The following is a 22777-nucleotide window of genomic DNA, read 5'->3' on the forward strand; positions in this document are numbered from 1 at the left end:
CCCACCTCTGTCTCTCTCTCTCTCCCTCTTCCCATAGAAGCCAGGGTTATATTTATACCCAGACCGTGTGCCAGGTTCCCTTCCCTGAAGGACGTTCATGAACCAGTTGGGTTTTTATGACAATCCAGCAGTTTTCATGGTCACTTTCTCCTAGTGCCGGTCCCACAAATTACCAGATCCATTCAGCTCAATTTCACAACCTGCCTTTGTGTTTTTCTGTGTTCTCTCACTCCATTTTTTTCTGTTTTAAATCAATTGCACAGTTTACGAGAAAGAGAGGATTTGCAGTCAGGAATCTGAAAGCAAACATCACATCAGTGTCTGACGGAGTTGCCTAATTTATCATAACCTGAACATTATCGAATCTTGTACATGGAAGGAAAAAGTACCGTTCACAGTGGGGAGAAACCGTACACGTGATCTGCGTGTGGACGAGGCTTCAGCTGATCGTCTGACCTTTCAAAACATAAATGCAGGGACAACCGGTGGAAACCATGGAAATGGGAGGACTGTGGTAAGGGATTCACTTACCCATCTATGTTGGAAACACATCGGCGCAGTCACACTGGGGAGAGACCATTCATCTGCTCCCAATGTGGGAAGGGATTCATTACCTCATCTCACTTGCTGAGACATCAGCGAGTTCACTGTGGGGAGAGACCTTTTAAATGTCTAAACTGTGGGAAGTGCTATAAAAGTTCCAGAGACCTGATGTCTCATCAACGAGTTCACATGGGGGAGAGAACTTTTAAATGCCCAGGCTACGGGAAGTGCTTTCAAAGTTCGGGGGAACTTATGTCCCATCAACATGTTCACACAGACAAGCGACCTTTTAAATGCCCAAACTGTGGGAAGTGCTTTAAGAGATCCCAGGAACTGATTTCCCATGAACGTGTTTACACTGATGAGAGACCGTTCAGGTGCTCTCACTGTGGGACTGGTTTCAGGCGATCCTCTAACCTCATTGAACACCAGCGAGTTCATACTGGAGAGAGGCCATTCACCTGCTTCAAGTGTGGGAAGGGTTTCACTCAGTCATCCAGCCTACTGAGACAGCAGCAAGTTCACACCAGAGAGAGGCCGTTCACCTGCTCCGAGTGTGGGAAGGGATTCACTCACTCAACCACCCTGCTGAAACATCAGCGAGTTCACACTGGGGAGAGACCATTCACCTGCTCCAAGTGTGGGAAGGGATTCACACAGTCGTCTACCTTGCCGACACATCAGCGAGTTCACACTGAGGAGAGACCATTCACCTGCTCTGAGTGTGTGGAGGGATTCACTCAGTTATCCCATCTACTGACACACCAGCGAGTTCACAAGTAACTGGTGATTGGATTTTACTGTTAATCACGTCCAGAACTGAACCATATTCATTGTTGTTTATTTCTGCTGATGTTAATATACTGCAGCCCAACTATTGTGGTTATTAGTATGAATAAATCAGCTTTTATATTAAACACGCTGTATTGAACATTCGAAATAAGAGGAGTAGGCCATTCGACCCCTTGAGCCTGCTCAACCAGTCAGTAAGATCATGGCCGATCTGATTGTGGCCTCAATTTCACAGTCCCTCCTCCCCCCGATAACCTTTACTCCTTTAGCAGTAACTGGAAAGTACTATGTAAGCAGACAAAGTTTTTTCTTGCAGCTTAGACTCACTCTCTGCTGTGAGAGCTGAGTAGTTAATTAGCTAAGTTGTTGAACCTGGTTACTCTAGACCCAGTTCAGTTGGCTATAAAAACAGACCTCTATAGTGCAGCTAAGGAAATGGAGTGCGTACAGTTTGGTTAGAGGACGAGTTCGGTGAATTTAAGGGATGAGGAATTCATTTCCTTTTTCTATCTTTTGCACACTGTAAGTATTGGTTCTTGCTCTACTACAGGGAAAGGAGCTAGCTGCTTGGTGAGTATCTAGTGATTGGTTAAGGTCTATTGTATTCTTAAGGTTTCAAATAGTATCAAAATTGGAGGTGAGGATAATAAAATCTATATAATAAGTAAATGATGAATATAATTAAGTAATTATTTAAAACATGTTAAGGATGGCAGGACAGATGATGTGTCAATCACAGAATTTTTACGGCATTACTACTGCTGAATCTCCCACTATCAATATCCTGAGGCTTACCATTGACTGAATTGGACTGGCCATATCAATACTGTGGCTGCAACAGCCAGTCAGATGTTAGGAATCCTGCAGCAAGTAACTCATCTCCTCACTCCGCAAAGACTATCCACAATCTACAAGGCACAAGTCAGGATTGTGATGGAATACCCTCCACTTGCCTGGATGAATGCAGCTCGAACAACACTCAAGATCACGACATCATCCAGGACAAAGCAGCCTGTTTTATTGGCAGCACATCCACGGACATTCACTCCCTCCACTAACAATGCACAGTAGCGGCAGTGTGTTCCATCCACAAGACGCACTGCAGGAATTCACCAAGACGCTTTAGGCAGCACCTTTCGAACCCACAACTACAATCGAAAAATGACAAGGGCAGCAGCTAAATGGGAACACCACCACTGGAAGTTCCCCTCCAAGCCACTCACCATTCTGACTTGGAAATATATCACCCTTCCTTCATTGTCACTGGGTCAAAATCTTGGAACTTCCCCCGAACATCTCATAAATGAATCAAAAGGAAAACAATTGTAAAAACAAAGTTTCCAGCCGGGATTGAACCGGGGACGTTCTCATGTAAAGTAAACATGATAATCAGTGCAAAAACAGAATTACCCGGAAAAACTCAGCAGGTCTGGCAGCATCGGCAGAGAAGAAAAGAGTTGACGTTTCAAGTCCTCATGACCCTTCAACAGAACTGAGTGAATCCAACGAGAGGGGTGAAATATAAACTGGTTTTAATGTTGGTGGGGGGGGGTGTTGGGTGGGGGGAGAGAAGTGGAGGGGGGTGGTGTGGTTGTAGGGACAAGCAAGCAGTGATAGGAGCAGATCATCAAAAGATGTCACAGACAAAAGAACACAGAGGTGTTGAAGTTGGTGATATTATCTAAACGAATGTGCTAATTAAGAATGGATGGTAGGGCACTTAAGGTACAGCTCTAGTGGGGTTGGGGGGAGCATAAAAGATTTAAAAACAATGGAAATAGGTGGGAAAAGAAAAATCTATATAAATTATTGGAAAAAACAAAAGGAAGGGGGAAGAAACAGAAAGGGGGTGGGGATGGAGTAGGGAGCTCAAGACCTAAAGTTGTTGAATTCAATATTCAGTCCGGAAGGCTGTAAAGTGCCTAGTCGGAAGATGAGGTGCTGTTCCTCCAGTTTGCGTTGGGCCGCTGCATTGTTCCAGTGAAGCCCAACGCAAACTGGAGGAATAGCACCTCATCTTCCGACTAGGCACTTTACAGCCTTCCGGACTGAATATTGAATTCAACAACTTTAGATCTTGAGCTCCCTCCTCCATCCCCACCCCCTTTCTGTTTCTTCCCCCTTCCTTTTGTTTTTTCCAATAATTTATATAGATTTTTCTTTTCCCACCTATTTACATTATTTTAAAATCTTTTCTGCCCCCCCCACCCCTATTAGAGCTATACCTTGAGTGCCCTACCATCCGTTCTTAATTAGCACATTCGTTTAGATAATATCACCAACTTCAACACCTCTGTGTTCTGTCTGTGACATCTTTTGATTATCTGCTCCTATCACTGCTTGCTTGTCCCTACAACCACAACCCCCCACTCCGCTTCTCTCCCCCCACCCAACCCCCCCCACCCCCCACACCTTAAACCAGCTTCTATTTCACCCCTCTCCTTGGATTCACCTAGTTCTGTTGAAGGGTCATGAGGACTCGAAACGTCAACTCTTTTCTTCTCCGCCGATGCTGCCAGACCTGCTGAGTTTTCCAGGTAATTCTGTTTTTGTTTTGGATTTCCAGCATCCGCAGTTTTTTGTTTTTATCTCTGTGATAATCAGTGCACTAGGGAAATGAGTGTGAATCCCCCCCCGGACAGAGGGGAACTGACCATCCATCTCTAGCTCTGATTCCCAAACAGAAAATGCTGCCAAGAATCAGCAAGTCAGGTTGAGTGTGGCCGCTCTCACCATTTGAAATTACAATGCCCGGCTGATTGACGGCAGCTCTGGACCAATAGCAAGCAGGGGCGTGGCTAGAGGACAGAGCGTGTGCTGCTGGTCCTCCAACCAATCGGAGTGAATGAGGGGCGCGGTCTGGCACGGATCGAACATGCGCAGTGTTCAATTGGCGACTGAGAGATGCCTTTCTCGGATCCGCAATCAGTGAGTGGGTGCACGGCGGGGCGGAGGGAGCGATGGATCTGGCGAGTGGGCGGACAGGTGTCGTAAACATGTTGCATAAGCCGCAAACCCCTTAATAGAACTTCCCGGTCCTGACCCGTTTGCATCGAGCGAGGCCGCAGCTTTGTCCCAGTTACAGTTCACGGGTTAACGGTCGCCATCTTTATTGGGGACAATGTGCAGCGGTGCGCTTGCGCCGCCGCCATCTCTGTAGGGGGCAATGTTTTTGGAATCTTTTCAATGACGGAATTCGAACAACTTGTCCATCAAACTGCTTCACGCTTTGAGTTACAATGTCTTATTGATGAGGCAGAGCAACGATATATGTCCAGGTTAGTGACAATAACTTATATTTATATTGGGTCTTTAACATATTAAAACTTGCCAAGGTATTTCACAGAAATGTCATAAAGTGACATTTGACGCTGAGCCGCATAAAGAGATATTGGGGCAGGTGACCAAAGCTTAAAAGAAGAAAGTGAGGGGGAGAGGTTTAAGGAGAAAATTCCAGAGCTTGTGGCTGAGACAATTGAAAGAACGGTCACCAATGGTGGAGCGATTAAAATCAGGAATGCTCGAGACCAGAATTAGATTGGTGTGGAGATCTTGGAGGGTTGTGTGGCTGGAGGAGATTACAGAGATAGGGAGGAAAACAAGGATGAGAATTTGAAAATTTAGGTGCTTCTTAATGAGGAACCTTTGTAGGTCAGTAAGCACAGGGGTGATGGGCGAACAAGACTTTGTGCGAGTAAACACATGGGCAGCAGAATATTGAATGGGAGGCCAGCCAGGAGTGTGTTAGGATAGTTAAGCCTAGAGTAAAAAAGGAATGTTTGAGAATTTCAGCAGCAGACATACTGAGACTGTGGTGGAGTCGGGTGATATTACTGAGGTGGAAATAGGTGGTCTTGGTGATGATGTGGATATATGGTTGGAAGCTCACCTTGGGGTGAAATATTTCAACATGTTGTGAGCACTCTGGTTGAGAGGGAGAGGGATGGAGCTGGTGGACAGGGAGTGCAGTTTGTAACGGGGGCTGAAGACAATTACTTCAGTTTGCCCAATATTTAAATGGAGAAAATTTCTGTTCATCCAGTACTGGATGCCAGACAAGTCAGGATAGTGTGACTTGGAGGGGAAATTCGAGGTGATGGTGTTCACTCTGGTCCTTCTAAGTGGTGGAGATTGAGGGTTTGGGAGGTTCTGGTCGAGTTGTAGAGATACGAAATTTGTCTCATTCAGCCCGTCTCTCATCTCTCTCTCTCTCTCTCCCGTTCTCTTCGCCCATAGAGGCCAGAGTCTTGTGTAGGCCCAGACTGGGTGGCAGGTTCCCTTCCCCTGAAGGACATTAGTGAACCTGTTGGGTTTTTATGACAATCCAGTTTCCATGGTCACTTTTTCCTAGTGCCGGCTCCACAAATTACCAGATTCATTCAGCTCAATTTCACAACCTGCCTTCGTGTTTTTGTGGGCTCTCTCTCACTCCCTTTTTTCTGTTTTAAATCAATTTCACAGGGTACTAGAAGGGGAGGATTTGCAGTTGGGAAACTGAAACTAAACATCACAACAGGATCTGATGGAGTCGCCTAATTTATCGCAATCTGAATATGATGGAATTTTGAATATGGAAGGAAAAAGAACCGTTCACAGTGGGAAGAGACCGTACACGTGTTCTGTGTGTGGACGAGGCTTCAGCCGATCATCTGGCTTGTCAAAACATAAATGCAGTCACACTGAAGACAAACAATGGAAATGTGGGGATTGTGGGAAGGGATTCAATTACCCATTTCAACTGGAAGCTCATCGACGGACTCACAGTGGGGAGAGGCTGTTCACCTGCTCCACGTGTGGAAAGGGATTCATTACTTCATCCAACCTGATGACACATCAGCGAGTTCACACTGATGAGACACCTTTTAAATGCCCAGAATGTGGTAAATGCTATAAACATTCTGGGGACCTGATGCGCCATCAATGTGTTCACACTGAAGACAGACCATTCAAATGTCCAGACTGCAGGAAGTGCTATAAAAGTTCCTGGGAACTGATGTCCCATGAACGAGTTCACATTGACGAGAGACCATTCAGGTGCTCGAACTGTGAGATTGGCTTCAAGTGATCATCTACCCTCACTAAACACTAGCGCACTCACACTGGGGAGAGGCTGTTCACCTGCTCCAAGTGTGGGAAGGGATTCACTCAGTCATCCCACCTGCTGACACGTCAGCGAGTTCACACTGGGGAGAGACCTTTTAAATGCCCCGAATGCGGGAAGTGCTTTAAGAGTTCCAAGGGACTGCTGTGCCATCAGCGTGTTCACACTGATGAGAAATTGTGCAGCTGCTCTCACTGTGGGGCTGAGTTCAGGCAATCATCTCAACTCACTGGACACCAGCGAATTCACACTGGAGACAGACTGTTCACCTGCTCCCAGTGTAGGAAGGGATTCACTCATTCGTCCCATCTGCTGACACAATAACGAGTTTACAAGTAACTACAATGATTGGATTTTGCTGTTAATCACGTCCAGGAATGAACCATGTTATTTTTTGCTGATATTAATAAACTCTAGTCCAGTTATAGGGGCTAATATTCTGGATTAAAGTGAAATAAATTAGCTTTGTGTTAAACATATTGTGTGTCAATTTTTTTTTTAATATCTCTATCACAAGTTACAAATGAACTAGGAGCAAGAGGAGGTCACTTGTCCCTTCAAGCCTGCTCCACCACTCAATAAGATTGTGGCTGATTTGATTATAACCTCAACTCCATATTCCCGCCTAACCCGATAATATTTCACCCCCTTGCTCATCAAGAATCTATCTACCTCTGCATTAAAAATATTCAAAGACTCTGCTTCCACTTCCTTTTCTGGAAGGCTTCCAAAGACTTACTACCCAAAGAGAAAAATGCCTCCTCATCTCTGTCCTAAATGGGTGACCTTTTTTTTAAACTGTGACCCCAAGTTCTAGTTTCTCCCACAAGAGAAAACATCCTCTCCACATCCACCCTCACAAGACTCCTCATGATCTTGGATGTTTCAGTCAAGTCGCCTCTTACTCTTCTAAACTCCAGTGGATACAAGCCTGGCCTGTCCAACATTTCCTCATAAGACAACATTCCCATTTCAGGTATCCATCTAGTTAATTTTCTCTAGAGTACTCCCAATGCATTTGCATCCTTCCTCAAATATGGAGACCAATACTGAACATAGTACTCTTGATGTTGTCTCACCAATGCCATGTATAACCGAACAATAACCTCCCTACTTTTGTATTTAATTCCCCTTATAATAAACATCATTCTATTGGTTTTTTTTCTATTTATTTGCTGTACCTGCACACTAACATTTTGCAATTCATGCTCTCAGTCACCCAGTTCCTCTAGATCTCAGAGCCCTGCAATGTCTCACTGTTTACATAATATACTTTTTTATACTTCCTGCCAAAATAGACAATTTCACATTTGCCCACATTATACTCCATTTACCAGGTCTTTGCCCACTCACTTAACTGATCTCTATCTCTTTGTAGACTCCCTCACACATTACTTTCCTCCTATCTTTGTGTCATCACCATATTTAGCAACTATAAATTGGTCCCTTCATCCAAGTCATTTATACACATTGTTACAAGTTGGGGCCCCTGCACTGATCCCTGTGACATACCACTCATCCTGCCAACCTGAAAATGAGCTATTTTTGCCTAGTCCCTGCTTCCTGTTAGCTAGCCAATCTTTTATCCATGCCAATCTGTTACCCCCTCCACCATGAACTTTTACTTTCCGCAATAACATTTGATATGGCACTTTATCAAATGCCTTCTGGAAATCTAAGTACAGTACGTCCACCAGTTCCCCATTATCTACAGCACATGTAACTTCAAAGAACTCTAACAAACTGGTTAACCATGATTTGCTTTTAACAGAACCATGTTGACTCGGTCTGATTACCGTGAAGTTTTCTAAGTGTCCTGCTATAACGTCATTAAGAATAATATCGAACATTTTCCCTATGACAGATGTTAGGCTAATTGGCCTGTAGTTTCCTGCTTTCTGCCTCCCTCCCTCCCTTTTCAAGCAAAAGAGTTACATTGACTATTTTCCAATCTCTTGGAATCTTGCCCAAATGTAGAGAATTTGGAAAATTAAAACCAATGCATCAAATATCTCACTCAACACTTCTTTTAAGACCTAACGATGTCATCAGGACCTGGGAACTTGTCAGCCGCAGCTCCAACAATTTACTCAGTACCATTTCCCTCGGGATTGTAATTTTCTTGAGTTTCTCCCTCCCTTCAATTTCCTGATTTACAGCTAAATTTGGAATGTTACTTGTCTCCTCTGAACTGCGCAGGCACCTGGCTGGAATATTAAACGGTGACGTCATGCAGCAGCACTTTGGGTCTTTGTTTTGAAGAAATGGAATTCGGCTGTTCTCATTAGGAATGCTGGAGACGGACTGATCAACGATGTCATCATCAAATGGCACAGCACAGTAAGAGGACCTCCCACCCATTGTTTCTATGTCTAAGCATTTTGCAAACAGTTTTCTAATTGGTCCTGGTTTCCATCTCTCTCTCTCCATAACCCTGATTTTCTCCCTCTCAAGTCACTGTCCAATTCCTTTTTGAAAACTCTTGAGTGAAGAAAAGTAATATCGAAAGATAAGCAGGAATTTCTGCTGTGCCCAGTCTGCTAAATTCTGCAGTGTTAACAAAGTTTCCTTGACCCAATGACACGAAGAGTTGCACTGGGGATTATTATACCATTTTTGAACCCAAAAAAGTACTTAAGCTGTTGATTTCAATTTAAATGAAGTTTATTCTAATCAAGCACCTCCTCATTTTTCTCAGTCAATATATACAATCTAATTCCCCTTGTTGTACAACTTGTTACAGAGGCTGTCATAGAAAACTGGGAAAGGTTTGCTACAGCTATACAAGGCCCTGGTTAGATCACACCTGGAGGACTGTGTATAGTTCTGGGAACGGCCCCTTATAAAGGATCAATATTTACCTTGAAAGTTTCAGAGGAGACGCATTGATGAGGTTGATGGGTTTTGGAAATTGAAAGTTGTACATCTGCAGCTTGTGGCACTATTTCACTTCACTGTTCACTTCCTGTTCATGTCTAACACACTCGATGCTGTTATTGGCTGAACAAGTCTTCTGTGTTTGAACTAAACATGCTATTATTCGGCGCTCCCACTCCTGCCGCCCGGGTTTGGCCCTCATCAGGGAATGTTGTTTTCTTGTTGCTGTGTGAACTGTCACAATGAACTGATCCTGGAGTCTCTTTCCCCTGGGATCTACAAAATTGTTGCTTCTCTTCCTCTTTCATTCTCACTCTTTCATTCCCAGTTTGGAAGAACGAGGAGAGACAGTACAAATTGCAGTGTCCTGGGAAAAGATTGGATAATGTCAGGGACAGGACAGGCAGACAACCCTCTTTCTCTGCTGTAACCATTCTATAATTTCATGCAAATAACATTAATATACTCGCAAGGTCTGTAGTCGTGGCCGTGTGGTTAAGGCTATGGATTAGAAACCTATTGGGTTCTCCCCAAGTTGGTTTGAATCTGGCTAAGTTTCTCGTTGTTTCTAATTTTAACCGAGTACTGATGGAACTAATTATCGTTTAAATAGAGGGAAAGCCATCCAAACACATCCGTGTTCTCTTATTTCCGTTCATTTGCCAGCCCTCTGCAAATTTCCAGTCAGAAATGGAACAAAAACTGAGCCAAGTTAGTGATATTATTTCATTCTGGTATTTGTCTCTCCTTAGGCCTCTGTCACTTTGTTTGTGTATATAGTATATATGTATATATCAATTTATTCACAGGATGTGGGCGTCGCTGCCTAGGCTGGCATTTATTGCCCATCCCTAATTGCCCTTGAGAAGGTGGTGGTGAGCTGCCTTCATGAACCGCTTCAGTTCCTGTAGTGTATGTATACCCACAGTCTGTTGGGGTTGGGGGGGCTCCAGGATTTTGATCCAGTGACAGTGAAGGAACAACGATATATTTCCAAGTCAAGATGGTGAATGGCTTGGATGGGAACTTCCAGGTGGTGGTGTTCCCATGTATCTGCTGCCCTTGTCTATCTAGATGTAAGTTGTCATGGGTTTGGAAGGCGCTGCTAAGGAGCCTTGCTGAGTTTCTTCAGTGCATCTTGTAGGTGGTACATACTGATGCCACTGCTCGTTGGTGGTAGGGGGAGTGAATGTGAAAGAGGTGCCAATCAAGTTGGCTGCTTTGTCCTGGATGGTGTCAAGTTTCTTGAGTGTTGTTGGAGCTGCACTCATCCAACTAATTGGAGAGTATTCCATCACACTCCTGATTTTCAGTTTGTAGATGGTGGACAGACTTTGCGGTGTCAGGAGGTGAGTACTCATTGCAGGATTGCTAGTCTCTGACCAGCTCTTGTAGCCTCAGTATTTATATGGCTAGTCCCATTAAGTTTCCGGTCAATGGTAATCCCAAGAATGTTGATAGTGCAGGATTTAGCGATGGCATTGAATGTCAAGGGACGATGGTTAGATTCTCTCCTGTTGGAATTTGTCATTGTCTGGCACAAATATTATTTGCCACTTGTTAACCCAAGACTGGATATCATGCATGTCTTGTTGCATTTGGACATGGACTGCTTCAGTATCTGGGGAGTTGCGAATGGTGCTGAACATTGTGCAATCATCAGCGAACATCCCCACTTCTGACCTTACGATGAAGCAGCTGAAGATGGTTGGGCCTAGGACACTACCCTGAGGAACTCCTGCAGTGATGTCATGGAACTGAGATGATTGACCTCCAACAACCACAATCATCTTCCTTTGTGTTCTGTATGACTCCAACCAGCGGAGAGTTTCCCCCCCGATTCCCATTGACTCCAGTTTTGCTAGGGCTCCTTGATGCCACACTCAATCAAATGCTGCATTGATGTTAAGGGCAGTCGTTCTCACCTCACCTCAGGAATTCAGCTCTTTTGTCCATGTTTGAATCAAGCCGTTAATGATGTCAGGAGCTGAGTGGCCCTAGTGGATCCCAATTGGACATCAATGTGCAGGTTATTGCTAAGCAAGTGTCACTTGATAGCACTGCTGATGACCCCTTCCATCACTTTATTGATGATCGAGAGTAGACTGATGGGATGGTGATTGGCTGGGTTGGACTTATCCTGCTTTTGTGTGCAGGACATTCCTGGGCAATTTTCCACATTGATGGGTAGTTGTAGCTGTGCTGGAGCAGCTTGGATAGGAGCACGGCATGGAGCACATCATTGAGCATGGGGATATTTGTGCAGCCTCCTGGTCCACTGCAGCTCTGAGAACACAATCAGCTTTAGATCCAGAATACTGAACTCAGCCCAGTTACAGGGATAATTATCATCAGCAGAAACAAACCTCAACCGTCAGAACGAACATGGTTCAGTCCTGGATGTGATTAACAGCAGCAATAACAGGAGAGTCCAACCCCTACAGTCACCGATGAACTCGCTTGTGTCTCTGCAGTTGGGATGAGTGAGTGAATTTCTTCCCACAGTCAGAGCAGGTGAATGGTTTCTCCCCAGTGTGAACTTGCTGGTGTGCTTTGAGCTGGGCTGAAGACCTGAATCTCTTTTCACAGGAAGTACAGCTGAATGGCCTCTCCTTAGTGTGAATTTGCTGGTGTTTCAGCAGGTCAGAGGAAGCAGTGAATCCTTTCCCACAGACAGGGCAGGTAAACGGTCTCTCCCCAGTGTGAATCCGCTGGTGTATCAGCAGGTCAGATGACTGAGTGAATCCCTTCCCACATTCAGAGCAAGTGAACGGCCTCTCCCCAGTGTGAACTCGTTGGTGTCTCTGCAGGTCGGATGACTGAGTGAATCCCTTCCCACACTCACAGCAGGAGAACAGCCTCTCCCCAGTGTGAATTTGCTGGTGTGTTCGCAGATGGGATGACTGAGTGAATCCCTTCCCACACTCGGAGCAGGTGAACGGCCTCTTTCCAGTGTGTATTCGCTGGTGCGTTTGCAGGTGGGATGACCGAATGAATCTCTTCCCACACTCAGAGCAGGTGAACGGCCTCTCTCCAGTGTGACAAAGCTGGTGCACCAGCAGGTGGGATGACTGACTGAATCCCTTCCCACACTCGGAGCATGTGAAAGGCCTCTCTCCAGTGTGAAACCGCTGGTGTATAAGCAGGTTGGATGACTGAGTGAATCCCTTCCCACACTCGGAGCAGGTGAATGGCCTCTCCCCACTGTGCACTCGCTGGTGTCTCAGCAGGTCAGATGACTGAGTGAAACCTTTCCCACACTCAGAGCAGGTGAATGGCCTCTCTCCGGTGTGAACCCGCCGGTGTCTCAGCAAGTCAAATGACTTAGTGAATCCCTTCCCACACTCAGAGCAGGTGAATGGTGTCTCTCCAGTGTGAATATGCTGGTGTGCTCGCAGGTTGGCTGACTGAGTGAATCCCTTCCCACACTCAGAGCAGGTGAATGGCTTCTCCCCAGTGTGACTGCGTCGATGCTTTTGCAGTTGAGATGGGTATTTGAATCCATTCCCACATTCCTTACATTTCCACGGTTTCTCCATGGTGTGGGTATCCCTGTGTCTCTCCAGATTGGATGATCAGTTGAAGCCTCGTCCACACAGAAAACACGTGTACTGTTTCTCCCCACTGTAAATGGTGAGATGTTATTTCAGGCTGTGTAACTGGTTAAAGCTCTTCCCACAGTCAGTTCACTAAAACACTCTCACTCGGGTGTGTGTGTGTGTGTGTGTCTCGGTGCTCTTCCAGTCACACTGATGTTTGAAATCTTTTCCCACAGACAGAATAGACAAACATTTCTCCTTCCACATTCAAAGGCCGATGATATTCAGGTCCTGATGAATCGAGTGACTCTGTCGGATCTTGATGTGATGTTTGGTTTGAGTTCCCTGTCTGCAAGTCCTCCCCTTCCAATACCCTGTGAAAGGAGTGTACAAAAGTCATCCCTGTCAGTACAGGATAGAAATTCAGAACAAACAATCCTAGTTTCCATCGAACATTTTTTCCTCTTGTTTCCCCAAAGCTGCAAATCCCTATCCCACACATTCTCCCTCCTCCCTGTGCTGAAATCCAAACAGAGTTTTGGAGAATTCTTTCCGTATATTTTTAACAAATTTATACAGCTTGAGATCACAATATGTTTAATCATTCACTTCCATCATTACTCGTGACAAAACATTAATCTGAAACCCCCTGACCGACCATACAGAATAGCAGATGTTAACCTTGTGTCCAAAACTTACTGGGTGGAGATTTAATGAGTGATCATGAAGGTGGTTTCTCCAAACCTCCCAGGGTTTCCTTCCTTCCTTCTCTCTGGGATCAGTTTCCTGGCCCATTCTGGTTCCTGCTTCTCTTCCTGATGATTAATTAACTCCAATTAAACACTGAGAAGACTGAAGACATTGTTTTCAGTCCCTGCTCCAATCTCCATTTCCCAGATACCAACTCCATCCCTCTCCCTGGGAACAGCCTGAGATTAAACCAGTCTGTTCACAACCTTGTTACACTTGATCTCGAGATGAGCTTCTGACCTCATATCCCTGCCTTCAATAAGATCGCCTGTTTCCACCTCCGTAATATCACCCAACTTCACTCTGTCTCAGTGCATCTGCTGCTGAAACCCTCATTCATACCATTTTACCTCCAGACTTGACTATGCCAACACACTCCTGGCTGGTCTTCCACATTCTACCCTCCGTAAAGTTTAAGCTTTCCAAAGCTCTGTTGTCTGTGTCTTCACTCACACCGAGTCCCATTCCCCTAACACCCCTCTGCTTCCTGACCTGTCTTGACTGCCGGTCAAGCAACAACTTCATTTAAAATTCTCATCCTTGCTTTCAAAGCATTCCCTGGCCTTGCCCCTCCCTATCTCTGTAATCTCCTGCAGCCCCGCAATGCTCTGAGATATCTGCACTGTTCTAATTCTGGATTTTTGTGCATTCTCTATTTTAATGGCTCCACCGTTGGTGACCTGCCTTCAGTTCCCTCATCCCCAAGCTGCAAAATTCTCTCCCTACACTTCTCCCTCTGTCTACCACACTTTCTCCCTTCAAGACACTTGAGCACTGCTAATAAAATGACATTCTGTCAAAACCTTTCATTTTGTACTCATCAGGACAGACGCAAGGACAGGGATTTTCAAAGATTATCAGTAGGGCTCATAATGTGGCTCACTTATGCTTGCTAGAAGTGACATATATTCATACACAGGGAACTGTCCACTGCAGGCAGAAGGTGCTTGTCCAGGCATGGGGCCTTTTGTTGAATTTAACAAAAGCATGGAGGATGATAGCTCTTTGGTGCATTGTCCATGGCAATGCCTTGACCAATCAGAGCTGACTGGCCAACCAGTCAACACCCTTTCCTCGTGCAGCATAAATTGTTGTTTGCTCAGAAATTTGGTTTTCTTGCATCTGTCCAGATGAGTGCAACATGAAAACCTTCAACAGTATGTCTCTTTTCAGCAATACTTAGATTCTGTACGAATGAGTGACTGTGTGTTTACAATTCTTTTGTTGCTGATCTAAAAGTCCCGTAGACCGCACATTTGGGAATGTCTCCCTCGGGCCATGGTGGAAACCCTGTTGTTCATTGCGCCGAAGGGTGAAGAATGCGCATGCGCCCGTAGCACATTTACCCCTTTCCTGGAATGGGGGCGCATGAGCCAAAAGAGCTGGGATTGCGCATGCGCATGTCCCTACATTGCCCCATTTAAAAAGTGGCCGCGCATGCGCCCATCAGTTCATTGCCCCTATAAAGATGGCGACCGTTAACTTGGGCCTTCCTCCCGCAGTGCCGAACCACCCCGGAACCGCTGGCTTCTTATTGAGGGTTTGGGGCCGATGCCGTGATCTTATGAAACTTCCAAACTCACCCGCCGGCCCTATGTCTATTCACAGCTTTGTTTTCAACTCTGGATCCGCACTCGCTCTTTTTAAACCCGAATTTTAAATCCATTCGCTCGAGCTCTCTTCCTGTCTGTCTTCATGGGCTGCGCATATTCCAACTCAAATGATTGACGGAAGCTCCGGACCAATAGGAAAAGGGGGCGGGACAGGAGGACCGAACGGGTGCATTTGCTCCTCCAACCAATCGGAGTGATTAAGGGGCGGAGCCGGCTGGGAGTGGAGCATGCGCAGTGCCGAGGTGGGACTGGAATGAATGCGGCCGGACTGAAAGTCCAGTGGGTGAGAAAGGGCCGAGTGAAGGAGGGTTGGAGTTGGAGGGTGGACTAGAAAGGTTCACATACATCCGGTGTAGGTCTCCAAACCCGGATTGGAAGCAAAAATACCTGGAAAAACTCAGCAGGTCTGACAGCATCTGTGGAGAGGAGCACAGTTAACGTTTCGAGTCTATCTGACTCTTCATCAGGGTTCTAATGAACAGTCATATGGAGTCGAAATGTTAACTATTTTCCTCTCCGCAGATGCTGTCAGACCTGCTGAACCTTTCCAGGTATTTTTGTTTTTGCTTCAGATTTCCAGCATCCGCAGTATTTTGCTTTTATCTCCACCTCTCTCTCTTTCCTGCTGGAAGATGCTCCTTAAAACCTGCCTCTTTGACCAAACTTTTGATCACCTGACTAAATATCTTTTTACGTGTCATATTTTGTTTTCTAATGTGAGTATGAAGCGCCTTTCGTCATTTTATTACATAAAAGGTGCACTATAGCTTATAAGTTGTTGGTAGTTACAGCCTCTCTGGGGGTCATTTCATTTTTTGCTTGTAGCAAATGGCATGTATAATATGATATTGGGATACCAGTGTGAGTGTGCAGATGTGATTTATTATGTGTGGCTTAACAAACGTGCAGAAAGGCAGGGGTGAGTCTGCTTTGAAGAACATTTCCCAGACATGCTCAGCTACTCAACAACAGAACAACATTGAAGGATTAATGTGGACAGTAGAATGAGGCAACATGTTAAATTATCAAGACACTGATACATATCCTACAGAGTATGTTTAAATCTATTCAGCATTTTCTTCAGTACTTAAGTATCCTTTCTATATGAAGCCTGGAACTGCACACAGTCCTTCAAGTTCACCAATATCCTCTGGAAATTTAAGATTCCCTCACTGCTGTTGGACTAAACTCCTCTCGAAATGAACATCAGCTCTATCTTTGTTCTCTTAGCAATTTCTGTTGTTCCTTTAGTGATTTATGTGGGTGTATTTTATTTCCAGAATTCTTTGATCATCTACCCCATTTAATTTCTTACATTCTAACCAAAAACTGCCTCTTTATTGCTCCTCCCAAAATGAACCTCCTCACATTTCACCGGATTGAATTCTATTTCCGACTGATCTGTCAAGTTTGCCAGTCTGTTTCCATCTTCCTGGATTTTTGTGCAGGACTCCCCATTATTAACTCTATCACCCAACTGTTATCACCTGTAAATTACATAAAGATATTTCCAATTCCAAGTGATGAACAGTAGTTGCTCCCAGCATGGATCCCTGCAGGACATCACTTCTCACTTCTTTCAGTCTGAGAAACATCCCTTAACTTCTTCCCCCTGAGCACTGTTTTGTGCTCAGATTTCCCTCAGTTCTGCTGCTGAACCCTCCACTCCACATAGTCTGTCCTTGGTCACTCTCATAGGCCACATATCCTGCAGACATGAATGGAGCAGTGGTGGGGAAATGGGGATCAGATCCTATGCTAGTAGCATTGATGAAGTGGGCTCCTCTGTCCAATGTGTTCTGAGGCACTGCCCCGGCTTCATTTCAAATCTTTCCACTTAAAAAAATTATATGTAATCATCTTATTGAAGCCAGTCACAGTCTCATGACCCAGACCTCCCTGTCGCTTGCCATTTCAACACTCCACCCTGCTCTCATGCCCACATGTCCATCCTTGGCCTGATGCAATGTTCCAGTGAAGCTCAACGCAAACTGGAGGAACAGCACCTCATCTTCCGACGAGGCACTTTACAGCCTTCCAGACCGAATACTGAGTTCAACAATTTTATCTCCATCTATCACTGGCCCTCTATCCAGCTCTACCTGGTCCCCCACCCCCCCCACCCCCCACACCCCACCTTAAACCAGCTTATATTTCACCTCTTTTCTATTTTTCCTTAGTTCTGTTGAAGAGTCATACGGACTCGAAATGATAACTGTGCCCCTCTCCACAGATGCTGTCAGACCTGCTGAGTTTTTCCAGGTATTTTTGTTTATGTTTTGGATTTCCAGCATTCACAGTTTTTTGCTTTTATCCAGGTTAGAAACTCCCGGGGCCCAGTTTACACCGAAACTTTGGAAACTCCTTTGGAAGGGGAGGATTTACGCACAGCAAACTCAAACCAAATGTTAAAAGCAAAATACTGCAGAAGCTGGAAATCTAGAACAGAAACAAAAATACCTGGAAAAACTCAGTAGCATCTGCGGAGAGGAACACAGTTAACGTTTCAAGTCTGAATGACTTCTTCAGAACTAAGGAAAAATAGAAAAGAGGTGAAATACATGCTGGTTTAAGGTGGGAGGCCGGTGGTGCGGTGGGACAGGTAGAGCTGGATAGAGGGCCAGTGATAGGTGGAGATTGCCAAAGATTGCCAAAAGATGTAAAATCCAGACTCCAGTTTGGTGAAATTTTGGCAATCTCCACATATCACTGGCCCTCTATCCAGCTCTACCTGTGCCACTGCCAACACCACCACCAACCACACCGCGCCGCCCCCGCCCACCCCCCCCCCCCCCCCCCCCCAACCTTAAACCGGCTTATATGTCACCTCTTTTCTGTTTTTCCTTAGTTCTGATGAAGAGTCATTCGGACTTGAAACATTAACTGTGTTCCTCACCGCAGATGCTGTCAGACCTGCTGAGTTTTTCCAGGTACTTTTGTTTTTGTTCAAGAGAAATGTATGTCTCTTTGGACTGACCTGCTGAAACACAGTGAATTCGCACTAGGGAGAGGCCATTCAGTTGCTCACAGTGCGTTAAAAGGTTCAGGACATCATCCCACCTGCTGGGACAACATTCACACTGGTGAGAGACCTTTTGAAGGACCAGGGTGTGAGAAGTGCTTTAAAAGGTGTGGAGAGGTTTGCAAGTGCTGTTGGCAGGAGTTTAAACTAATTTGGCACCGGGGTGGGAAACTGAGCCGAGGTATAGTCGGGGTGATATACAGACAGGTATGTAAGAAAAAACAAGTCAGTCTGGAAGGTAGAATGTACATAATCAAGTTAAGGTACAAGGGAAAATAGCAAGGCTGGATGGCATTTATTTTAATGCAAGGAGTGTTGCGAGTAAGGCAGATGAGTTGAGGATGTTGATTAGCACATGGGGATATGATATCATTGCTATCACGGAGACATGGTTGAGGGAGGGGCAGGGCTGGTAGCTTAATATTCCAGGGTATAGAATCTTCAGGCAAGACAGGAGGGGGGGCGGCGTGGGGGTTGTAAAAGAGGTGGTTGTGTCACAATATTGATCAAGGAGTCAATTACTGCAGTAAGGGGGGATGGTATCTTAGAAGGTTCCTCAAATGAGGCCATGTGGGTAGAACTTAAAAATAAAAAGGGGGCAATCACATTGTTGGGAGTGTACTATAGACCCCCAAACAGCCAGGGAGAGATAGAAGGCCAAATATGTAGGCAAAGCTCAGAGAAGTGTAAAAATAATAGGGTGATACTAGGGGATTTCAACTTTCCCAATATTAACTGGGATAGACAAAGTGTGAAAGGTTTAGAGGGGGCTGAATTCTTAAAATCTAGGAGAGCGTTTTAAGCCAGCACATTGAAAGCCCTACAACAGAGGTGCTGAACCTGCTTTTCGGGAACAAAGCTGGGCAAGTGGTAGAAGTGTCAGTTGGGAAGCATTTCAGTGATAGTGACCATAACTCAGTAAGATTTAAAATAGTTATGGAAAAGGACAAAGATGGACCGGAAATAAAAGTTCTGAATTGGGGGAAGGCCAATTTTAAAATGATAAGACAGGATCTGGCCAAAGTGGATTGGGAGCAGCTACTTGTCATAAAATCTACATCAGAGCAGTAGGAGTCATTCAAAAAGGAAATAGAGAGAGTGCAGGGCCAACATGGTTCTGTAAAGGTGAAGGGTGGTACCAACAAGTCCAGAGAAACCTGGATGTTGAGGAATTTACAGGATTGGATAAGGAAAGAAAAAGGAAGCTTATGGTAGATACCGAGGGCACAAAACACCGGGAGCCCTTGAGTATAGAAAGTGCAGGGGGCTACTTAAAAAAGGAATTAGGAGAGTGAAGAGGGGACATGAAAAACACTGCTGGGTAAAATAAGTTAAAATCCAAAGGCATTTTGTAAGTATATTCAGGACAAGAGGATAACCAGGGAAAGAATAGGGCCCATAAGGGACCAAAGTGGCAATCTGGGTGAGGAGCCAGAAGATGTAGGTGAGGTTTTAAATGAGTACTTTGCATCTGTATTAACTATAGAGAAGGACGATGTAGGTATAGAAATCAGGGAGGGGGACTGTGATATACTTGAATAACTTAGCATTGAGAGGGAGGAGGTATTTATTGGGCCTTAAAAGTGGATTAATCCCCAGGCCCAGATGAGATGTATCCCAGGTGCTGTGGGAGGCAAGAGAGGAGATTGCAGGGGCCCTGACATTAATTTTCAAATCCTCTCTGGCCACAGGAGGGCTGCCAGAGGACTGGAGGACAGCTAATGTGGTACCATTATTAAAGAAGAGTGGGAGGGATAAACCAGGGAACTATCGGCCAGTGAGTCTAACATCAGTGGTAGGGAAACTTTTGGAACACATTCTGAGGGACAGAAATAATCCTCACTTGTTGAGGCAAGAATTAATCAAGGATAGTCAGCATGGTTTTGTCAGGGAGAGATCATGTCCAATAAATTTGAATTTTTCGAGGAGGCGACTCGATGTGTAGATGAAGGTAGTTCAATTGCTGTAGTCTACATGGACTTCTGTAAGGCTTTTGACAAGGTCTTGCATGGGAGACTGGTCAAGAAGTTAGGAGCCCATGGAATCCAGGGCAATTTGGGAAATTGGCTCTGTGTCAGGAGGCAGGTGGTGACGGTCAAAGGTTGCTTTTGTGACTGGAAGCCTGTGTCCAGTGGTGTACTGCATGGTTTGGTGCTGGGTCCCTTGCTGTTTGTAGTGTACATTAATGATCTAGACATGTATGTAGGAGGTATGATCAATAAGTTCAGAGATGATGTCCATTGATCCTTGAAGGCAGGACAGGCAGATAAGGTGGTTAAGAAGGCATATGGGATACTTGCCTTTATTAGCCAAGTCATTGAATATATAGCAGGGAAGTTATGATGGAGCTGTATAAAACATTAGTTAGGCCACATCTGGAATACTGTGTGCAGTTCTGGTTTGCACTGGAGAGGGTGCAGAGGAGATTCACCAGGATGTTGCCAGGAGCTGGAGCTTTTCAGTTGTGAAGAGAGACTAGATAGGCTGGAGTTGTTTTCCTTTGAGCAGAGAAGGCAGAGAAGGGGACCTGATAGAAGTGTACAAAATTATGAAGGGCATAGATAGGGTGGATAGGAAAATACTTTTCCCTTTAATGGAGGGGTCAATAATCAGGGACCATAGATTTAAGGTAAGGGGCAGGAGATTTAGAGGAGATTTGAGGAAAAATGTTTTCACTGAGAGGGTGGAACTCTGGGACTCACTGCCTGAAAGGGTGGGAGAGGCAGGAACCCGCACAACATTTAAGAAGTATTTAGATGAGCACTTGAAATGCTCCAGCTTACAGGGCTAAGGGCCGAGTGCTGGAAAATGGGATTAGAATAGATAGGGGCTTGATGACCAGAGTGGATATGATGGGCCGAAGGTCCTCTTTCCGTGCTGTAAAACTCTGATGTCCCATCAACGTGTTCACACTGACAAGAGACCGTTCAGATGTTGTCACTGTGGGACTGGGTTCAGGCCATCAAGGGACCTTATTTGACACAAGTGCAGTCACGAGGTGACATCATCCAAAAAACACCGTGTTAGTTTTCACATGTAAACTGACAAAGCCCAGCTCTACCTCAACACCATCCCCCACCATTCCTCCACTGTTACTAAATTATCAAACTGTTTATCCCACATCCTGTACAGGATGAGCAGAAATTTGCTCCTTTTAAGAATTGGGAAGATCAAGGCCATTGTCTTCAGTCACCACTACAAATTCCGTTCCCTAACTACCGAGTCCATCCCTATGAGGTAACATTGGGATATGTTGTCCTATATTTGCAAAGCCAGAAATCTTTATTCCTAAGCGAGAGGGAGAGAGCTATTCCTATAATATTCAGTACATTTCAGGAGGTTTTATAAAGTGATTGGACACTGATTTCTTACAGATCTCTCCAGCTTGAGAAGGGAAAATCCTTATTGATTTCTCACAACTGATTTCTGACTAACCTCACAATTTCTAAGCTACGAGCTTGTTTTCCTAATTTCTTGATGGCAAACCATAGATAACATACTAGAGCTACTAGAATGATCAGAATCAGCAACACAAACCGTAGAGCTGCCACCAAGAGTAAATGTCAAAACTTTTCCTCTAAAATGGGATAACTATCGACTTAGATTCATCCTCCCCACCTGCCAATCATCTCTCACAATCTAAATTATTGGCATGTCGTAAATATATCTGGTTCAAACAGAAGTTCACACACGGATTTTAAAGATTCTCCAGCTCTGTTCACCAGCATCCACCTTGTGGATATTTTCTAAATCCGAACTCTATTTCCCGCTTCAATTTAACTTAATTCCCTCTGATAGGTACCAGTGTGTTTAATTCAATGCTGATTGTTTTATAGTTAGTTTCACTATGGAGTGTGAGTTAATGTCTTGATGATTTAAATGTCTCATTCAATTTTCCACAATAATCACTTCATGTTGTTCTGTTGTGAAGTAGCTGAGCATGTCTGGGACCTGCTCTTCAGTGCAGGGTCACCATGCATTTCCACATGTTAATTACACCACATGGAATATATCACATCTGCACACTCACGCTGTAACCCAATATCATGTGCGAACCTACTCTTGGCCTTTCAGGTGATCTTATCAAAATATCAATGGGGTGTCTGTCTTAAGATCTTTGCTGAGCTAACCTTGCATGGTTTTGATGCCTCGGATAGTGGCCAGACTATGAAATTCTGTCTCTTTTAAATACAGAGGCAAGGACACAAACATCACCAAAAGAAATCTCTGTTTACTATTCTCATCTACTCTTTCCTGGCTTTAACTAGAATGTACATGTACATTAGATTGAACTATTCCATTGAACTATACCCAGGTGAATTATTCCAATTCCCGACTGGTGGTGTGATTTTCTCTATATTTTATTCTAAATGCATCATTCCATGAATTACTATTCTATCTCATTCAGGAGCGCTGGAGGAACTATATTGTCCCATTTAATACTTACATAACAAGGTGTTTGTAGATCACAGACAGAAGTACAGATACTTGCAAACAGATTGCAGATCACTCCCATATCTCCCATTCTCAGGCACTTTGT

General features: G+C 44.8%; 1 protein-coding gene across 1 annotated transcript in view; it reads right to left on the reverse strand.

Moving 5' to 3' along the window:
* Nucleotides 1–22760, reverse strand: part of LOC121273856 (gastrula zinc finger protein XlCGF57.1-like) — a 71413-nt gene extending 48653 nt beyond the window's left edge. Inside the window, exons 1-2 of the mRNA XM_041180993.1 lie at nt 22685–22760; nt 11762–13226 (exon numbers count right to left, since the gene is read on the reverse strand). Coding sequence (XP_041036927.1) covers nt 11762–12852 — 1091 coding nt within the window. The 5' untranslated portion in view covers nt 12853–13226; nt 22685–22760. The remainder of the gene's footprint in view (nt 1–11761; nt 13227–22684) is intronic.
* Nucleotides 22761–22777: the final 17 nt, after the last annotated feature.

The sequence above is a fragment of the Carcharodon carcharias genome (assembly GCF_017639515.1).
Source record: "Carcharodon carcharias isolate sCarCar2 chromosome 27 unlocalized genomic scaffold, sCarCar2.pri SUPER_27_unloc_2, whole genome shotgun sequence".
In the NCBI taxonomy this organism is placed as follows: Eukaryota; Metazoa; Chordata; class Chondrichthyes; order Lamniformes; family Lamnidae; genus Carcharodon; species Carcharodon carcharias.